Source organism: Cydia splendana, chromosome 2 (assembly GCF_910591565.1).
Source record: "Cydia splendana chromosome 2, ilCydSple1.2, whole genome shotgun sequence".
Classification (NCBI taxonomy): Eukaryota; Metazoa; Arthropoda; class Insecta; order Lepidoptera; family Tortricidae; genus Cydia; species Cydia splendana.
The window spans coordinates 4,710,414-4,724,355 of record NC_085961.1 but is presented as its reverse complement, the minus strand read 5'-3'; the positions used below and the strand labels follow the sequence as shown (position 1 = coordinate 4,724,355).

The window sequence follows — 13,942 nt, the reverse complement described above, 5'->3', positions numbered from 1 at the left end:
TTTCGTATTTAGGGTCATCAAAAAAAAATAACCCTAACCTACCTATCACTGGGAACAGATTCGTTTTTAGGGTCACCAAAACAAAATAACCCTAACCGACCTATCTCTGGGAACAGATTCGTTTTTAGGGTCATCAAAAAAAATAACCCTAACCTACCTATCTCTGGGAGCAGATTCGTTTTTAGGGTCATCAAAAAAAAATAACCCTAACCTACCTATATCTGGGAGCAGATTCGTTTAGAGGGTCATCAAAAAAAATTACCTTAACCTGCCTATTTGAAAAAAAACCTGGTTATTTTTACCACTAGCATTAAAAAAAAGACAAAATATGGAGATAGACAATATTTAGTTAGTGAAAAAAAGCCTACTGGTTATTTTAACTATTGGGATTAAAAGAAAAGGGAATAAATTGAGAAAGGGAAAATTTATTGTATGAAAAAAATGTCCATAAAAATAAAATAAAGCGAAGAAATTCCACTGGGAAAAAATTGGAACGGTGTAATTGCCTCGAAGAAAAAATAATTTTCGGGAATTATGGGCCACATTCCAAGATTTTGAGAAACGGGCCCCAGATCATTAAAAGACAGACAGTATCATACAGTCTATATAACGGCCAAACAATTTTTTTTTTTTCATAAAGGATGCCTCACGCTAGACCGGACCGGGGCCGGGCCGAAGCGTCCGGCGCTTTGTTTTCTAAGATACGCACCACGCGATCACCGATCAGCCATCATCCAAAATAATGTGTCGGACGCCATGGCCCGGGCACGGCTCGGTCTAGCGTGAGTCATCCTTAAGTCTTCTTGTATCGCCGTAGTCTGGTAATGCGCGGATAGAATCCAGGGCGCTTGTAAATTCGTAGTTTGAATTACCCGATAAATTAATGTTTTATGGGGGCATGCAAGCACTCATCATCATCATCATCATCAGCCTACTCTCGTCCACTGCTGGACATAGGACTCTCCTATTGCACGCCATTGAGCACGATTTGCGGCAACTCTGATCCAGCTCTTGCCAGCCGCCTTGCGAAGGTCATCGCTCCATCTAGTCTGAAGGCGTCCTACGCTACGTTTGCCGATGCGCGGTCTCCACTCGAGAACTCGCCTACCCCAACGGTTATCGGTTCTACGGCTAATATGACCGGGCCACTGCCACTTCAGCTTGCTAATCCGGTGGGCTATGTTGACGACTTTAGTTCTCTGACGGATGACTTCATTTCGAATACGATCCCTCAGAGAGACTCCGAGCATAGCCCTTTCCATAGCTCGCTGAGCGACTTTGAATTTATGGACCAGTCCTACCGTGAGTGTCCACGTTTCGGCTCCGTATGTCATCACGGGTAGCATCAATGCAAGCAAAGCCGGGCGCAAAAGCTAACAATATGTATATATTTGAAATGTATTAAAATCCCTTTCGATTGATATACAACACGTCATCATTACTTATTTGGATTTTTTTTTGGTTCGCGGCTTTATGACCTCTAGAGAGCACCGTGTTTGTTCTTACATAGTCATATTTGGTCATATCCAGCGGACGATTTGAATGACACATCGTTTAACAAATTATAATGAGTACTTTAGAAGTTATTAGGAAACAAATGAACATAATACATACATACATACACAAGTACATACCGGTCAAAATCATAACCCTCCTTTTGCGTTGCCGTAGTCGAGTATTAAATGTACGACTCGGTTTAGAATAATTTAAAAATTGAAAATGACCAAAAAGCTCAATTTTTAGGGATAGTTATTGTTTGAATAAGTTGCTAAGTTACCAGTACCAATCATATATTCTCATATTTGATAGTATATATGTTGCAGTCAAAAGTGTGAACTGGTCAAAAGAACTTTTAACCGACAAAAACAGGCAAAACTGCTTTTGACTGAGCATGTTGGTCAAAAGTAGTTTTACCTGAAAATCATACCTATTTCTGGCAGCAGTTTCGTTTTTTGGGCGTAGCAAAAAAAAAAATAACCCTAACCTACCTATCTCTGGGAACAGTTTCGTTTTTAGGGCGTAGCAAAAAAATAATAACCCTAACCTACCTATTTCTGCGAGTACTTTTGACTGATAGTAACAGTCACAATTACTATTAATCAATGATTTTCAGGTAAAACTACTTTTGACCAACATGCTCAGTCAAAAGCAGTTTTGCCTGTTTTTGTCGGTTAAAAGTTCTTTTGACCAGTTCACACTTTTGACTGCGACATATATATTATGAATATATTCAACGAAGAACTACCGTTACTTAGTTTGCGTTTGTAACAGCGCCATCTTTTAGGAAATTAGGACATCAAACTATATCGGCTCGAACAGTTATATAGAAACTTGTAAAAATGAAACTTGCCCGCGCTTGATCAATCAACAATATGAAATTGTCAACTTATTCAAAATAAAAAATATAGTAAATTAAAAAAAAAAATACGAGTTTTAAGTGTAAAAAAATACAAAAAGTATACCAGCATATAATTCCTGAGGATCGAACCCAGACCCTCCGTGCCAACAAAAAAAGCAAACGTTTACAAAATGCGCCATGATAGTTCTTAGATAATCTGACGAAATTCAGCTACTCATTCTCAAGTTAAAATTAAATATCTCAATACCTCCGAAACCAGTGAAACAAATTTTCTGAATTTTTGGCCATATAATCTGTAAACATATCTCAAAAAGAAAACACTCGTATGATACCGATACGACTATTTGTTTAGACGCGAGCTATCACAACTTTTCCATTTTGAAAAATTTCCATAAACTGGTTCGACAGAAAAAAATTATCGAATCATAAAATTCGGTTACAAAATTTCACGAGAATCGGTTAAGAATTGCGACCTGTAGAGGAGAACATCCGGACATACAAACTAAATATCTTAATACCTCCAAAACCAGCGAAATAAATTTTCTGAATTTTTAGCCATTTAATCTGTAAACATGTCTCAAATAGGTAGAATAGACTCGTATGATACCGATACGACTTTTTGCTTAAGCGCGAGCTATCACAACTTTTCCAATTTGAAAAATTTTCAAAAACCGGCTTGACAAAAAAAAAATATCGAATCATAGAGTTCGGTTACAAAATTTCACAAGAATCGGTTAAGAATTGCGACCTGTAGAGGGGAACATCCGGACATACAAAAGCAAAACGCCCGAGTCAAAACGCAGACCTTCGCTTCGCTTCGGTCAATTAATTGGTTATACTCAATACATACATAAGGAGCACAAAAATACTTCTATATTGATTTCATTACTACCTACCTACGAATAAATCTATTTTGATGGTTAATTTTGGCATAAATAGTATAAATACCATTCATTTTAAGCTTTTTTTTCTTTAGCACGTGCACATTAATACTCGCTTGCCTAGGCCCGACTATAAAAAAAAGAGCAATTGTAGGCCTATAAGTCTATAACCTATCTCGAGTTATAATATCTTTGTACGAATCACTCGGCGAAGGCCGATTCAAATCAAGACAAAAATGTAGCCTCAACTCAACTATAAATGAGGAGTATCTTTTCAAAAGGGCTTATTTCTCTGAACACCATACAAAATTAAGCCCTTATTGAAATGACACTCCTCAAATACGAATTTAACGGGCATGGGAAGTGAAATCAATCCATACGCCGAGGATAAGGTGGTGATATAATCTTATTTATTGCCCAATATACTATTTTATCAATTTAATGGTATCATTGTGATTTGAAGACGTGATTGCGGTCGGATCTGTTGAATGTTCTCGTTACTGTTTCATAGCGAAAAGAAACAAGTTTTTGTTTGGGAGTTGCGTTGTGAATTGTAATTGTAACTATCTAATATCTCATACTGGATAATAAAACCTTAATATTGTGCAGGTTAATTTTATGGGTAAGTAACTAGATGAATTTCTCGGAAATCTGTAGAATTATAATACAAAGTTAGCAAGGTCAGACAGACCATTCAAACTCAGCATGAGCGGGGTTGAAAGTTGAAGTGCTTCGTGTGGGTACGGTATATGCAATATGAGTAGGCAGCAGTCAGCAGCAGAAGTTGCTAAGCGGGCGAGGTGTTCAAAATTACCTTGACGCGCTCTTATTCTCTTAACAATAAAGTCGCGTTAAGATCATTTTGAACACCTCGCCCGCTTAGCAATTATTAAACGCGCCTGAAATCTCGTACCAATCAATACAAATAAATAAATATTAGGGGACATCTTACACAGATCAACCTAGCCCCAAACTAAGCAAAGCTTGTACTATGGGTGCTAGGCGACGATATACATAGGTACTTATATAGATAGATATATACTTATATACATAGAAAACACGCATGACTCAGGAAGAAATAAGTGTTCATCACACAAAGAAATGCCCTTACTGGGATTCGAACCCAGGACCATCGGCTTTGCAGGCAGGGTCACTATCCACTAGGCCAGACCGGTCGTCACGTACGTACGTACATCGTACGTAAACGTACACAAAACTTTTTTAGTTTAGGCATTTACTGCCTATTGGTATAGATCTATTAATTGATAGGATTAAATGCCTGACCTAAATGTCACATTGGTGGCAAAAATCAATATCAGCTTTAACTTTTAACTAGAGGAATCTATAATTTGGCGCTGAGACTATAATTTTGCCTCAAATAGACAAAGGTCAAATTAATTATTCTTTCAGTATTTTTTTAAATAGGGTTATTAAAAGAGTAAACAGAGTTTTAAATTATTAATTTTAAAATTATTCATTATTATTCTATAATGGTAGGCTATTACAACTTTACAACTGAGCACTTTTACAACTGAATATGAACTGCAAGTAATTACATGCAAGTGTAGGGTTGCCAACCGTACTATATTATATAGTATTGTACTATATTTTGGCTCTCTGTACTATATACTTTTGGAAAAATATATAGTACGCTAAAATACTATATTTCCGACTAAACGTATATTACACTCATGTTTAGTATTTTATCTGAAAGTACTATATTTTTTTGGAATGTACTATATTTTTATTCCTTATTCTGGAAAATACTATATTCCACCAAAAAAAAGTTGGCAACCCTATGCATGTGTGACTTTAGCTTTTATAATTAAAAATATAATTGGTTAAACCAATTTGTCAGACAGTAAGAACCAGGAAAACTATACTCATCCTTTCCTTTTGGGTGCTAGTACTAGTGAAAGACAAAGATAATATGATTCTCTCTGTCTATGATTGAAATGAGACATTCCTTTGACAAACTATAGTCGTATGCTAACAACTTTTGTACAAGCCCGGTCGTTCACCTTTGACTTTTAATCAAAATGAACTGCGACAGTAATTAAATGTCTGTCTGCAAATTTCAGTGTCATACATGAAACGTACATAGTAAAAATATTGCAATAACTATTTTAACTCCGTACAGACATCAGGGTGGATTTCATCACCAAAAATGTCACCATACAAAAAGATATTTTTTTTAATGTTTAATTTAACACGATTCTAGCTGGGTAAAGTAATAGGGGGCTGTATATTGAGGATATTTATGGTATTTATACAATCATTTGTGGCTTATATTTGAAGTTATCGCTTTCGGAAAATAAAAACGCAAGATGGTGATGACAATCATGGTATGGTAATGCCTCTTTTATAGACGGTAATGACACTGCATGTACGGTACTGACGATTTGGGAACTAATTTATATATGTATTAAAAACGTATTAAAAAAACAAAAACTTTTTTTAATTGTAAGGCTTTAGAACTTTAATAAACATTACAAATAACATGTTTTTGAACATAAGACTAGCTACATAAATTATTTTTAGAAAATTATAAAAAATACATTTTATTCATATAAATAAATATATAACAAGTATTTTTATTGTATAATTTTAAATAATTTATATTCCGAAATAGGCAATTTATGTATTCATTTATTTTTTTGAGTTTATTCAATGTTAAATCATATTAACAATATTGTACTCTTATTATCAGTTTAAACCCGCATCTTCTTTTATCTACTGCATAACTTGGTATTTATATCATATTATAAAATTGCTGGCTTACCAGTGAGCTTAATTTTTATGATATATTACTTTTTTTTTGATAATTTGATTCATTGCATAAGTTTGTATTTTTGTTGTTTTTTAAATCAACTTTAAAAATAGCTATAATGATTTAAATCCATATATATATTGTTTAATAGCTAAACATTAATATATAATCAGTGTTTTATAAGTTGCAAGACCCCTACTTGTGATGCATGTCATAAGTTACAAAATGTTATTGGGTCCGGTGACTACCCAATGGTATAATTATTAATTGCTGTAATTATATACATCAATTAATATAATATTATCAAAAAACATAAGGCCATTACGATAGTGAGCCAGTACCGTAGCCTATGGTCGCTTAAAACTTAATATATGTTGCTTGTTTAAATACTTTGTTTTAACACGACTAACATGCTGTGACGTTTAGCGTCGCATGAAGTAGGTAGATTGCAAAATGAGACGAAAGAAAACTAACCAGAGTAAATTTTACGAAATATAATTTTAAAAAAATAAAAAAAACTAAAGGAAAGACAAGGTCGTGGATCTTTTCTGAGCTGGCAATTAACAGTGGTGAAACGAGTCCTTGATAGGGGTCACTTCCCTGCACTACGTCGCAGAACGTCGAACTTGGAGGTGGCCGTCTTCAAAAAAAAAAAGGGTTCCGGATCCAGCACGGGAACCTTCCGGAACGAAGCGGAGCATGCGAATTCAGGCTGGTAGGTTCCGACTCCAACCCCAGACTTGGTCCCTGGAATTCCGGTAAAAATGGCCATTTCAAGAAAAGTCCAATTTTGTACAAGTGACTGCGACATCCGGATTTTAGGCCAAATTAATGCGCTAATGAGAAAGTAGGCTGGTGTAGTGAACCCCAAAGAATTAAAAGGTGATCAATGATGTGGCAGTCACAAGTAGAATCATCATTTTAAATTTAAAACAAAGAAGAAAGTGAAGTTAAATTTACTAAATGTACTTCTACAACTAAAAGCTTTATTAATGCATGTCAACTACAATTTGGCATGTAATTTTATACATTTAAATTAGAATTAAGCCTAACTTTGATTATAATCTACAAGATTTTTATAAAGTGGGTAGACTCATATTTCCAGAAGGTTCGAGAAGCTTGTTATTTCCTGCGTTATTTTTATAGGAAAATTACAGTTAATAAGCAGATAGTGATAGCCAAATGTACCCAGAAAGAACTAAATGAAAATGTGATGGCAAGAAGAAAATGATTCCTTACTTTACTACTATGGAAGTTACCTTTCTCTTAAAACTACAAAATATTCAAAACACTCACCCTATTTGGGGAAATACTGGAACTTAACACATTTAATATTAGAATAAATTTTACACCATATTAAAAATTTGTCACATCATGACTGTAAAATTGTATCTTTGAATTTAGTCGATTTGACCTCTCGCTGTCAAAGCCGTGGTAGCAATGTCTCGGACGCGTATGTGTCTCATTAGCTGGCCGGTTCACATCGCTTATTGCGAGCCGGGTGACGTAGTCCTTTGTATTCGCATCTAGTTTTACCTAATAGCAAATGCAGTCGTCAATTCTGTTTGTTCGTAGATTTATTTTGTATATATTAGTTTTCAAGGTTTTTGTGTATATTTTTTTTAGATAATAAGTATGAAATGTGTATTATAGTAGTTTATAGTTATATTTAGGTTTAAGTTTATTTCTTATTTTGTAGAATTTTAATTGGAAATAACGGTAAACCGTTACATACCCCTCTTTTTAGGTTAGGGTTTTTGCTAGGAAAACCCGCTATTTCTGTTGTCTACTCAATAGATACACTAGTCATCATTCAGGCTTCAATCTCAACATACACCTCCTCTTCATACATGCATCACACAGCCAAATAAGCAATAAACATTTCTATATATGTTTTTGCGTCCTAGCAGATTGAGTATTATACTTACGATTGTATAAATACTCTCATGTATTTATTAATGGTTCTTAAATATATTAATCACTAACCTCAGTGGTCTAGATCATACTACAGGCTGTTTAGAAGACCTGATAGCCTACTGATAGGCCTGAAATTCACAAACCGGTAGAGGTTTACAAAGTATAAATAATCTAATCTAACAGTTAGTGTATTTAGAGTATGTGCCAGCGCTTATACGTCAGTTTCATGAGGCTAGTGAATAAATTTAGACAGTTAATGTAGAAATCGTACATAGGGGACTACTTAATCATATTAAACTTTGTAGTTGGTGATCTTAAAATCTTTAACATGCCAGTTACCTATATTCCTCCCTTGCATGTCTTCTAGTTCGTATACTAAATTAGACTTTTTAGCAACGATCTTACATGGACAATACTTCGGTGCAAGTTTCTTCGCAAACATGTTGTTTTTGTCGCTAAGGTAGAACGTTTTTTTCCAAATAGTATCGCCAACTTTAAAATCATGATCTTTACGGCGTAGGTTATAGTGTTCGCTATTCCTAGTATGGGCTTGCACTAGAGAAGATTGAACCTTATCAAAAAATTTCCGCAAATGACCTAGATTCTCTGCATATTCATCTCTAGGAGTAAATATTATGTCGTCATCTAGTTCTGGGTCAATATAGTGTAAACCGCTAGTGACCAATTCCCGTCCATGAACGAGAAACGCGGGGGTGTATTTTGTTACCTCATTACTGGATGTGTTCAAAGCGAATTGAATTTTAGGTAGATTGCAGTCCCAGAACCTATGGTCGTTTTCAATGTAGGATGATACTGCTGTAATAATCACTTTGTTGTATCGTTCTACTGTGTTCACTTGCGGAGTATATTTAGGCGTAAATCTTACGTTAGGGACATTGTAGTCATTAAACAATTTCTTTAACACGTTACTTGTGAACTGCTTTCCATTGTCCATAAGAACAGTACTAGGCACGCCGTGAACTAGGAAAACTTTTTCCTCGATTAACTTAGCTATTATCTCGGAGGTTGCGCGACGAATGGGAAATAATAAACAGTACTTCGAGAAACAGCATGTCACAACAAATATAAAAGTGTTCTGTTTTCTCGATGGGGGTAGGGGACCTATGAGATCCATGCTTAACATTTGAAAAGGGCGTGAGCAGTCTTTAGGACGGCCCATAATGCCTAGAGTAGCATGAGTGGCATGCTTGTGAGCACAGCAAATATCACAATTAGAAACAAATTTAACTACATCGCGATGCATGTCCTGCCAGAAGTAGTTTAAAGAAAGCCGTTTATGTGTTTTATATATGCCAAAGTGGCCAGCGGTAGGTTCTGAATGATTTTTACTAATAATGTCGAGTCTAAATTCGAGGGGAATGACTTCTTTCCACTCGAACTCTCGAGTTAAAGGATTTAGACTTTTTTTAAACCTAAATAGTCTGCCGTTAGTTACTTTGTAATTTAAAAATGAAGTAGGAGTGTTTTGGCAACCGTTGTAAATATTTAGATACCACGAGTCGCTTGTAGAATAAAACATGTCAGGACTAGTTGGGATCTCATCAATCTCGGCAATAGCAACAGAACGGGAGAGACTGTCTGGTACTACATTTTCTGAGCCACGACGATGCTTGATCTCAAAGTTGAATGAGGACATACGAACTCCCCAACGGGCTAAACGACCCGTGGGATTATTTAGATTTAGAAACCACTTAAGTGACGAGTGATCGGTATACACGACGAACTTTTTGCCGTTCTCCAAGTAGCACCTCCAGTGTTCAATCGCTGTAAGTACTGCAAGTGCCTCTCGTTCTGTTGCGCTGTAGTTACGCTCTTGGTTAGAGAGAGACTTACTCATGTACGCTATAACCTTCTCTTGATTGTCTATGACCTGTGTCAGGACCGCACCCACGCCGTAATCGCTCGCATCTGTATGCACTTGGAACGGCTGCGTATAATCCGGGCACGACAATATAGGAGAAGATACTAAGGCTTCCTTTAGCGTACGGAAGGCGACTTCAGCATCGGTAGACCAGTTAAAAGGGGGTGAGTTTTTAGCTTGTGAAGTAAGTTTATTAAGAGGTGCAGCTATAGAACTGAAATTTGGAATAAAACGGCGATACCATGATGCCGTTCCAATAAACCGACGAACTTCCTTGCGATTAGTAGGAGTTGGATAGTTAATGATTGCCTCAATCTTTTCTGGGTTCGGTTGTAGTCCATTTCCATCTACTACATATCCTAAATAACTCAGTCTATTTCTGAAGAATTGACACTTTTGGTAACCAATGGTTAAGTTTGCCATTTTAAGTTTCTCTAGAACTCTAACTAATAGGGAGATATGTTCTTCAAAGGTCGATGAGACAATGATAATGTCGTCGATGTAGACAAAGACTTTATGCTCAAAATCAGGCCCATAGAACAACATATCAACCAGTCGTTGTTGCGTCGCTGGAGCATTGGTTAAGCCAAAGGGCATAGAAACAAACTGAAAGGTACCACGCGAAGGAATATAAAACGCCGTTTTACACCGGTCTTCTTCTTTAATAGGAATTTGCCAAAAACTCTTTGACAAGTCTAAACTAGAGAGATATTTAGCGTCACGCAGATTGTCGAGTATCTCAGAAATGTATGGAATACTGTAAGCATCCTTGATGGTAACTGCATTCAATTTACGGCTATCTAAGCAGAATCTCATTTCGCCATTTTTTTTAGGTGTCAACAGAACAGGGGACGACCAAGGGCTCTGCAAGGTTCTACCACGTTTTCACGCAACATTTCATCAAGCTGAGTGTTTAGTATTCTTTGTTTTTCAGGAGACATTCTGTAGTATCTTTGTCGAACAGGAACAGCATTACCGGTATCTATATTGTGAGCAATTAGAGAAGTGCGGCCTAGACCACGTTCTTCATATGAAATGTTACGAAACTGCGCAGTGATATGATCAGCCGTAACTTTTTGCTCAGGCGAAAGATGATCATAGTCACATAAGTGTGTAGGTTGAGGGTCTAGTGATAGAGAGGCTAATTTATCAACATCCCTAGGTAAAATTACGGAATCTAGTTTTTTAGGAAACAATTCGAAAATTCTCCAGAAGTCCATGCCTAATATCAAGGAGTTTTCGACTTCTGGTACGACGTAGGCCTTCAAGATGTGGGTTTGATCTAAGAACGAGACAGGCAGATTGATCATACCAATATTGTTTAGTCTATGCCTGCCAGCTGCGAATAAATTTATCGTATCCGTACTGTTGAGCTTGAAACCCGCATCCAAGAAAACTTTATGATAGTTATTACCTAGAATTGTATAACCACTACCCGTATCTAACAAACCATGGATAGTTTTACCATTAATCTGAACTGAGACATACGGTCTGTTATGTATATTATCTGAATCGTGGATTGCAGTGACTGAATAGCAAGTGAAAAATTTAGATATGAAGTTGAGCCAAGATTTCCACTCTGAATCACTAAAGTTTTCACTAGATTTTTTAGAAAGATTATGTTCACTACAATCCACTGAATTTAGTTTTTTGCATCTTTAGGATTACAGGATTTACAATCAGGATAGCGTACACCTTTATTACCACATTTAAAACAGATAGGGAAGTGTGGCTGTTTGCATTCTTTCAAAGAGTGTGTATCAGTGCGACACCTAGGACAGTACTTACGCGAGTTACTAGCAGTGTTGACATTTTTTGTACTGTTTGCTGTCGCTTGTACAGCATTAGTAGTAGTAGGCTTTTCCTCTGTAGTTTTAGATTTGTTGTAGTTGTAAGAGCTCGAGTAGTTAGGATATTTGTTTTGATTATAGTAGTTTTTCTGTTTTTCATTTGAATTTGTATTTTGGTAGTTTTTATTTGTGTAGTAGATATTATTTTTATGATATTTAGTGTAGGCAAATTCTGGGGCTAGAGTCTCAGAAGTCACCCTAGGCGGTTCATGAAACAAGGATAAGCGTGACTGAATGTCCTCATAGTTTGTGCAAAGGGTTTTTAATGTCTTTAGGTCCTTGATCTCAGGTGAAGCGGCTAGGGTGCTGGCATAACATGGCCGGATGTTATGTAAGATAATTTCGAGTTTTTCTTCCTCAGACAACGGTTTAACCAATCGCGAAAACATGCCATGCATAATAGACAAGTAAATAGAAATGTTTTCTTGTTCCCCTTGCGTACGATATTTTATTTCATTAGTCAGGCGATAGTCGTAATTCTTTGGACTAAAGTCTTTTTTTAATAGGACGACGACATCGTCCCAGCTTTGAAAACTTTCTTTATTGCAACGGAACCAATGTAATGCGTCATCAGTGAAAATCTCGTAGGCAAACTTCAATACACGATCCTTTGATATATTCCTAACCTCTACGAATTCTTCAACTCTTTGAATGAAAGAAAAAACGCAGGCTTTTCCAGAGTACTTTAGTTTTGCCAAGTCAGAAGTCAGGTTACGATCACAGTGGAGTACCGCCGTAGCTTCAGGTTCCAAAACTGAGACTGCATTTGCATTTGAGGTTGATGCCGGCCTCAACGTCGTAATTTCTTTGTATTGGTTGTTAAAGGTAGTGCAATAATTTTTGTGCTGGTCAACTAACGTGGCACTAACGTTTGAGATACGCCTTAATCTGTGATATATGTGGTGTAGTAGATTTTCGGTACGCAAGAACAGGGTCTTATCAAATTTAGATTTGAGGGATGCTAGCATCGTTTGGGATTTTGTTAGACTGTCTTTAACAGCATCAAGGTCAACCGCAGGCTCTAAATGTGATTCCAAAATGTCCTCAGGAGGTATGGCCAATTTTACTATCTGGCTTCGGAGGTCCTGCACCGAACCAGTTGAACCACCTCTAAGGATCACCTCATATTCAAGCTCAGCTTTTTGTAGTGACAAATATTTAATTGGGTACGACATGTTTAAATCTTAACGTAAAAAGTGTGTGTTTTGATTACAATTGATTAAAAAGCAGTTAGGTTTAGTTGCTAAGTAAGTGGAATGTGAGATACGATAGAATTTTAAAATTATTTTAAATCGGAATAAGTGAAGTGTAGTTTTTTTTTTTTTTTTTTTTTTTTTTTTTTAACAAGAATTTTGCTATAACAATATGAAGTGAGAAACTGACAACCACGTACCAAACAACTGCTCAAATCAGACTTAAAAACTAGATGAATTACAAGTGCTAATATTAGAAAGCCACCAACACCAATGAAAACCAAGAGGAGAAAAAGGCCAAGGACTTGCTTCAATAATGCACAGCTCAGAAATAACCAGTATGGGCGCCAATGTGACGTTTAGCGTCGCATGAAGTAGGTAGATTGCAAAATGAGACGAAAGAAAACTAACCAGAGTAAATTTTACGAAATATAATTTAAAAAAAATAAAAAAAACTAAAGGAAAGACAAGGTCGTGGATCTTTTCTGAGCTGGCAATTAACAGTGGTGAAACGAGTCCTTGATAGGGGTCACTTCCCTGCACTACGTCGCAGAACGTCGAACTTGGAGGTGGCCGTCTTCAAAAAAAAAAAGGGTTCCGGATCCAGCACGGGAACCTTCCGGAACGAAGCGGAGCATGCGAATTCAGGCTGGTAGGTTCCGACTCCAACCCCAGACTTGGTCCCTGGAATTCCGGTAAAAATGGCCATTTCAAGAAAAGTCCAATTTTGTACAAGTGACTGCGACATCCGGATTTTAGGCCAAATTAATGCGCTAATGAGAAAGTAGGCTGGTGTAGTGAACCCCAAAGAATTAAAAGGTGATCAATGATGTGGCAGTCACAAGTAGAATCATCATTTTAAATTTAAAACAAAGAAGAAAGTGAAGTTAAATTTACTAAATGTACTTCTACAACTAAAAGCTTTATTAATGCATGTCAACTACAATTTGGCATGTAATTTTATACATTTAAATTAGAATTAAGCCTAACTTTGATTATAATCTACAAGATTTTTATAAAGTGGGTAGACTCATATTTCCAGAAGGTTCGAGAAGCTTGTTATTTCCTGCGTTATTTTTATAGGAAAATT

The 13,942-nt window shown here is 36.3% G+C and overlaps 2 protein-coding genes and 1 long non-coding RNA gene across 5 annotated transcripts in view; 1 reads left to right on the top strand and 2 right to left on the bottom strand.

The window, feature by feature from the left end:
* Positions 1-13,942, top strand: part of LOC134802926 (uncharacterized) — a 183,453-nt gene that overhangs the window by 113,513 nt on the left and 55,998 nt on the right. The gene's annotated exons all lie outside the window — the stretch shown is intronic.
* The window catches only part of LOC134802371 (multiple C2 and transmembrane domain-containing protein), a 147,195-nt gene that overhangs the window by 90,881 nt on the left and 42,372 nt on the right, over positions 1-13,942 (bottom strand). The gene's annotated exons all lie outside the window — the stretch shown is intronic.
* Positions 10,480-12,984, bottom strand: LOC134802094 (uncharacterized). Its single transcript, XM_063774690.1, has one exon. It carries the CDS (start codon positions 12,832-12,834, stop codon positions 11,452-11,454), a length of 1,383 nt encoding a protein of 460 aa, XP_063630760.1. The 5' UTR covers positions 12,835-12,984; the 3' UTR covers positions 10,480-11,451.

Bases quoted from the DNA above. Each gene is read 5' to 3' on its own strand.
- LOC134802094 (XM_063774690.1), bottom strand. From the start codon at position 12,834: ATGTCGTACCCAATTAAATATTTGTCACTACAAAAAGCTGAGCTTGAA.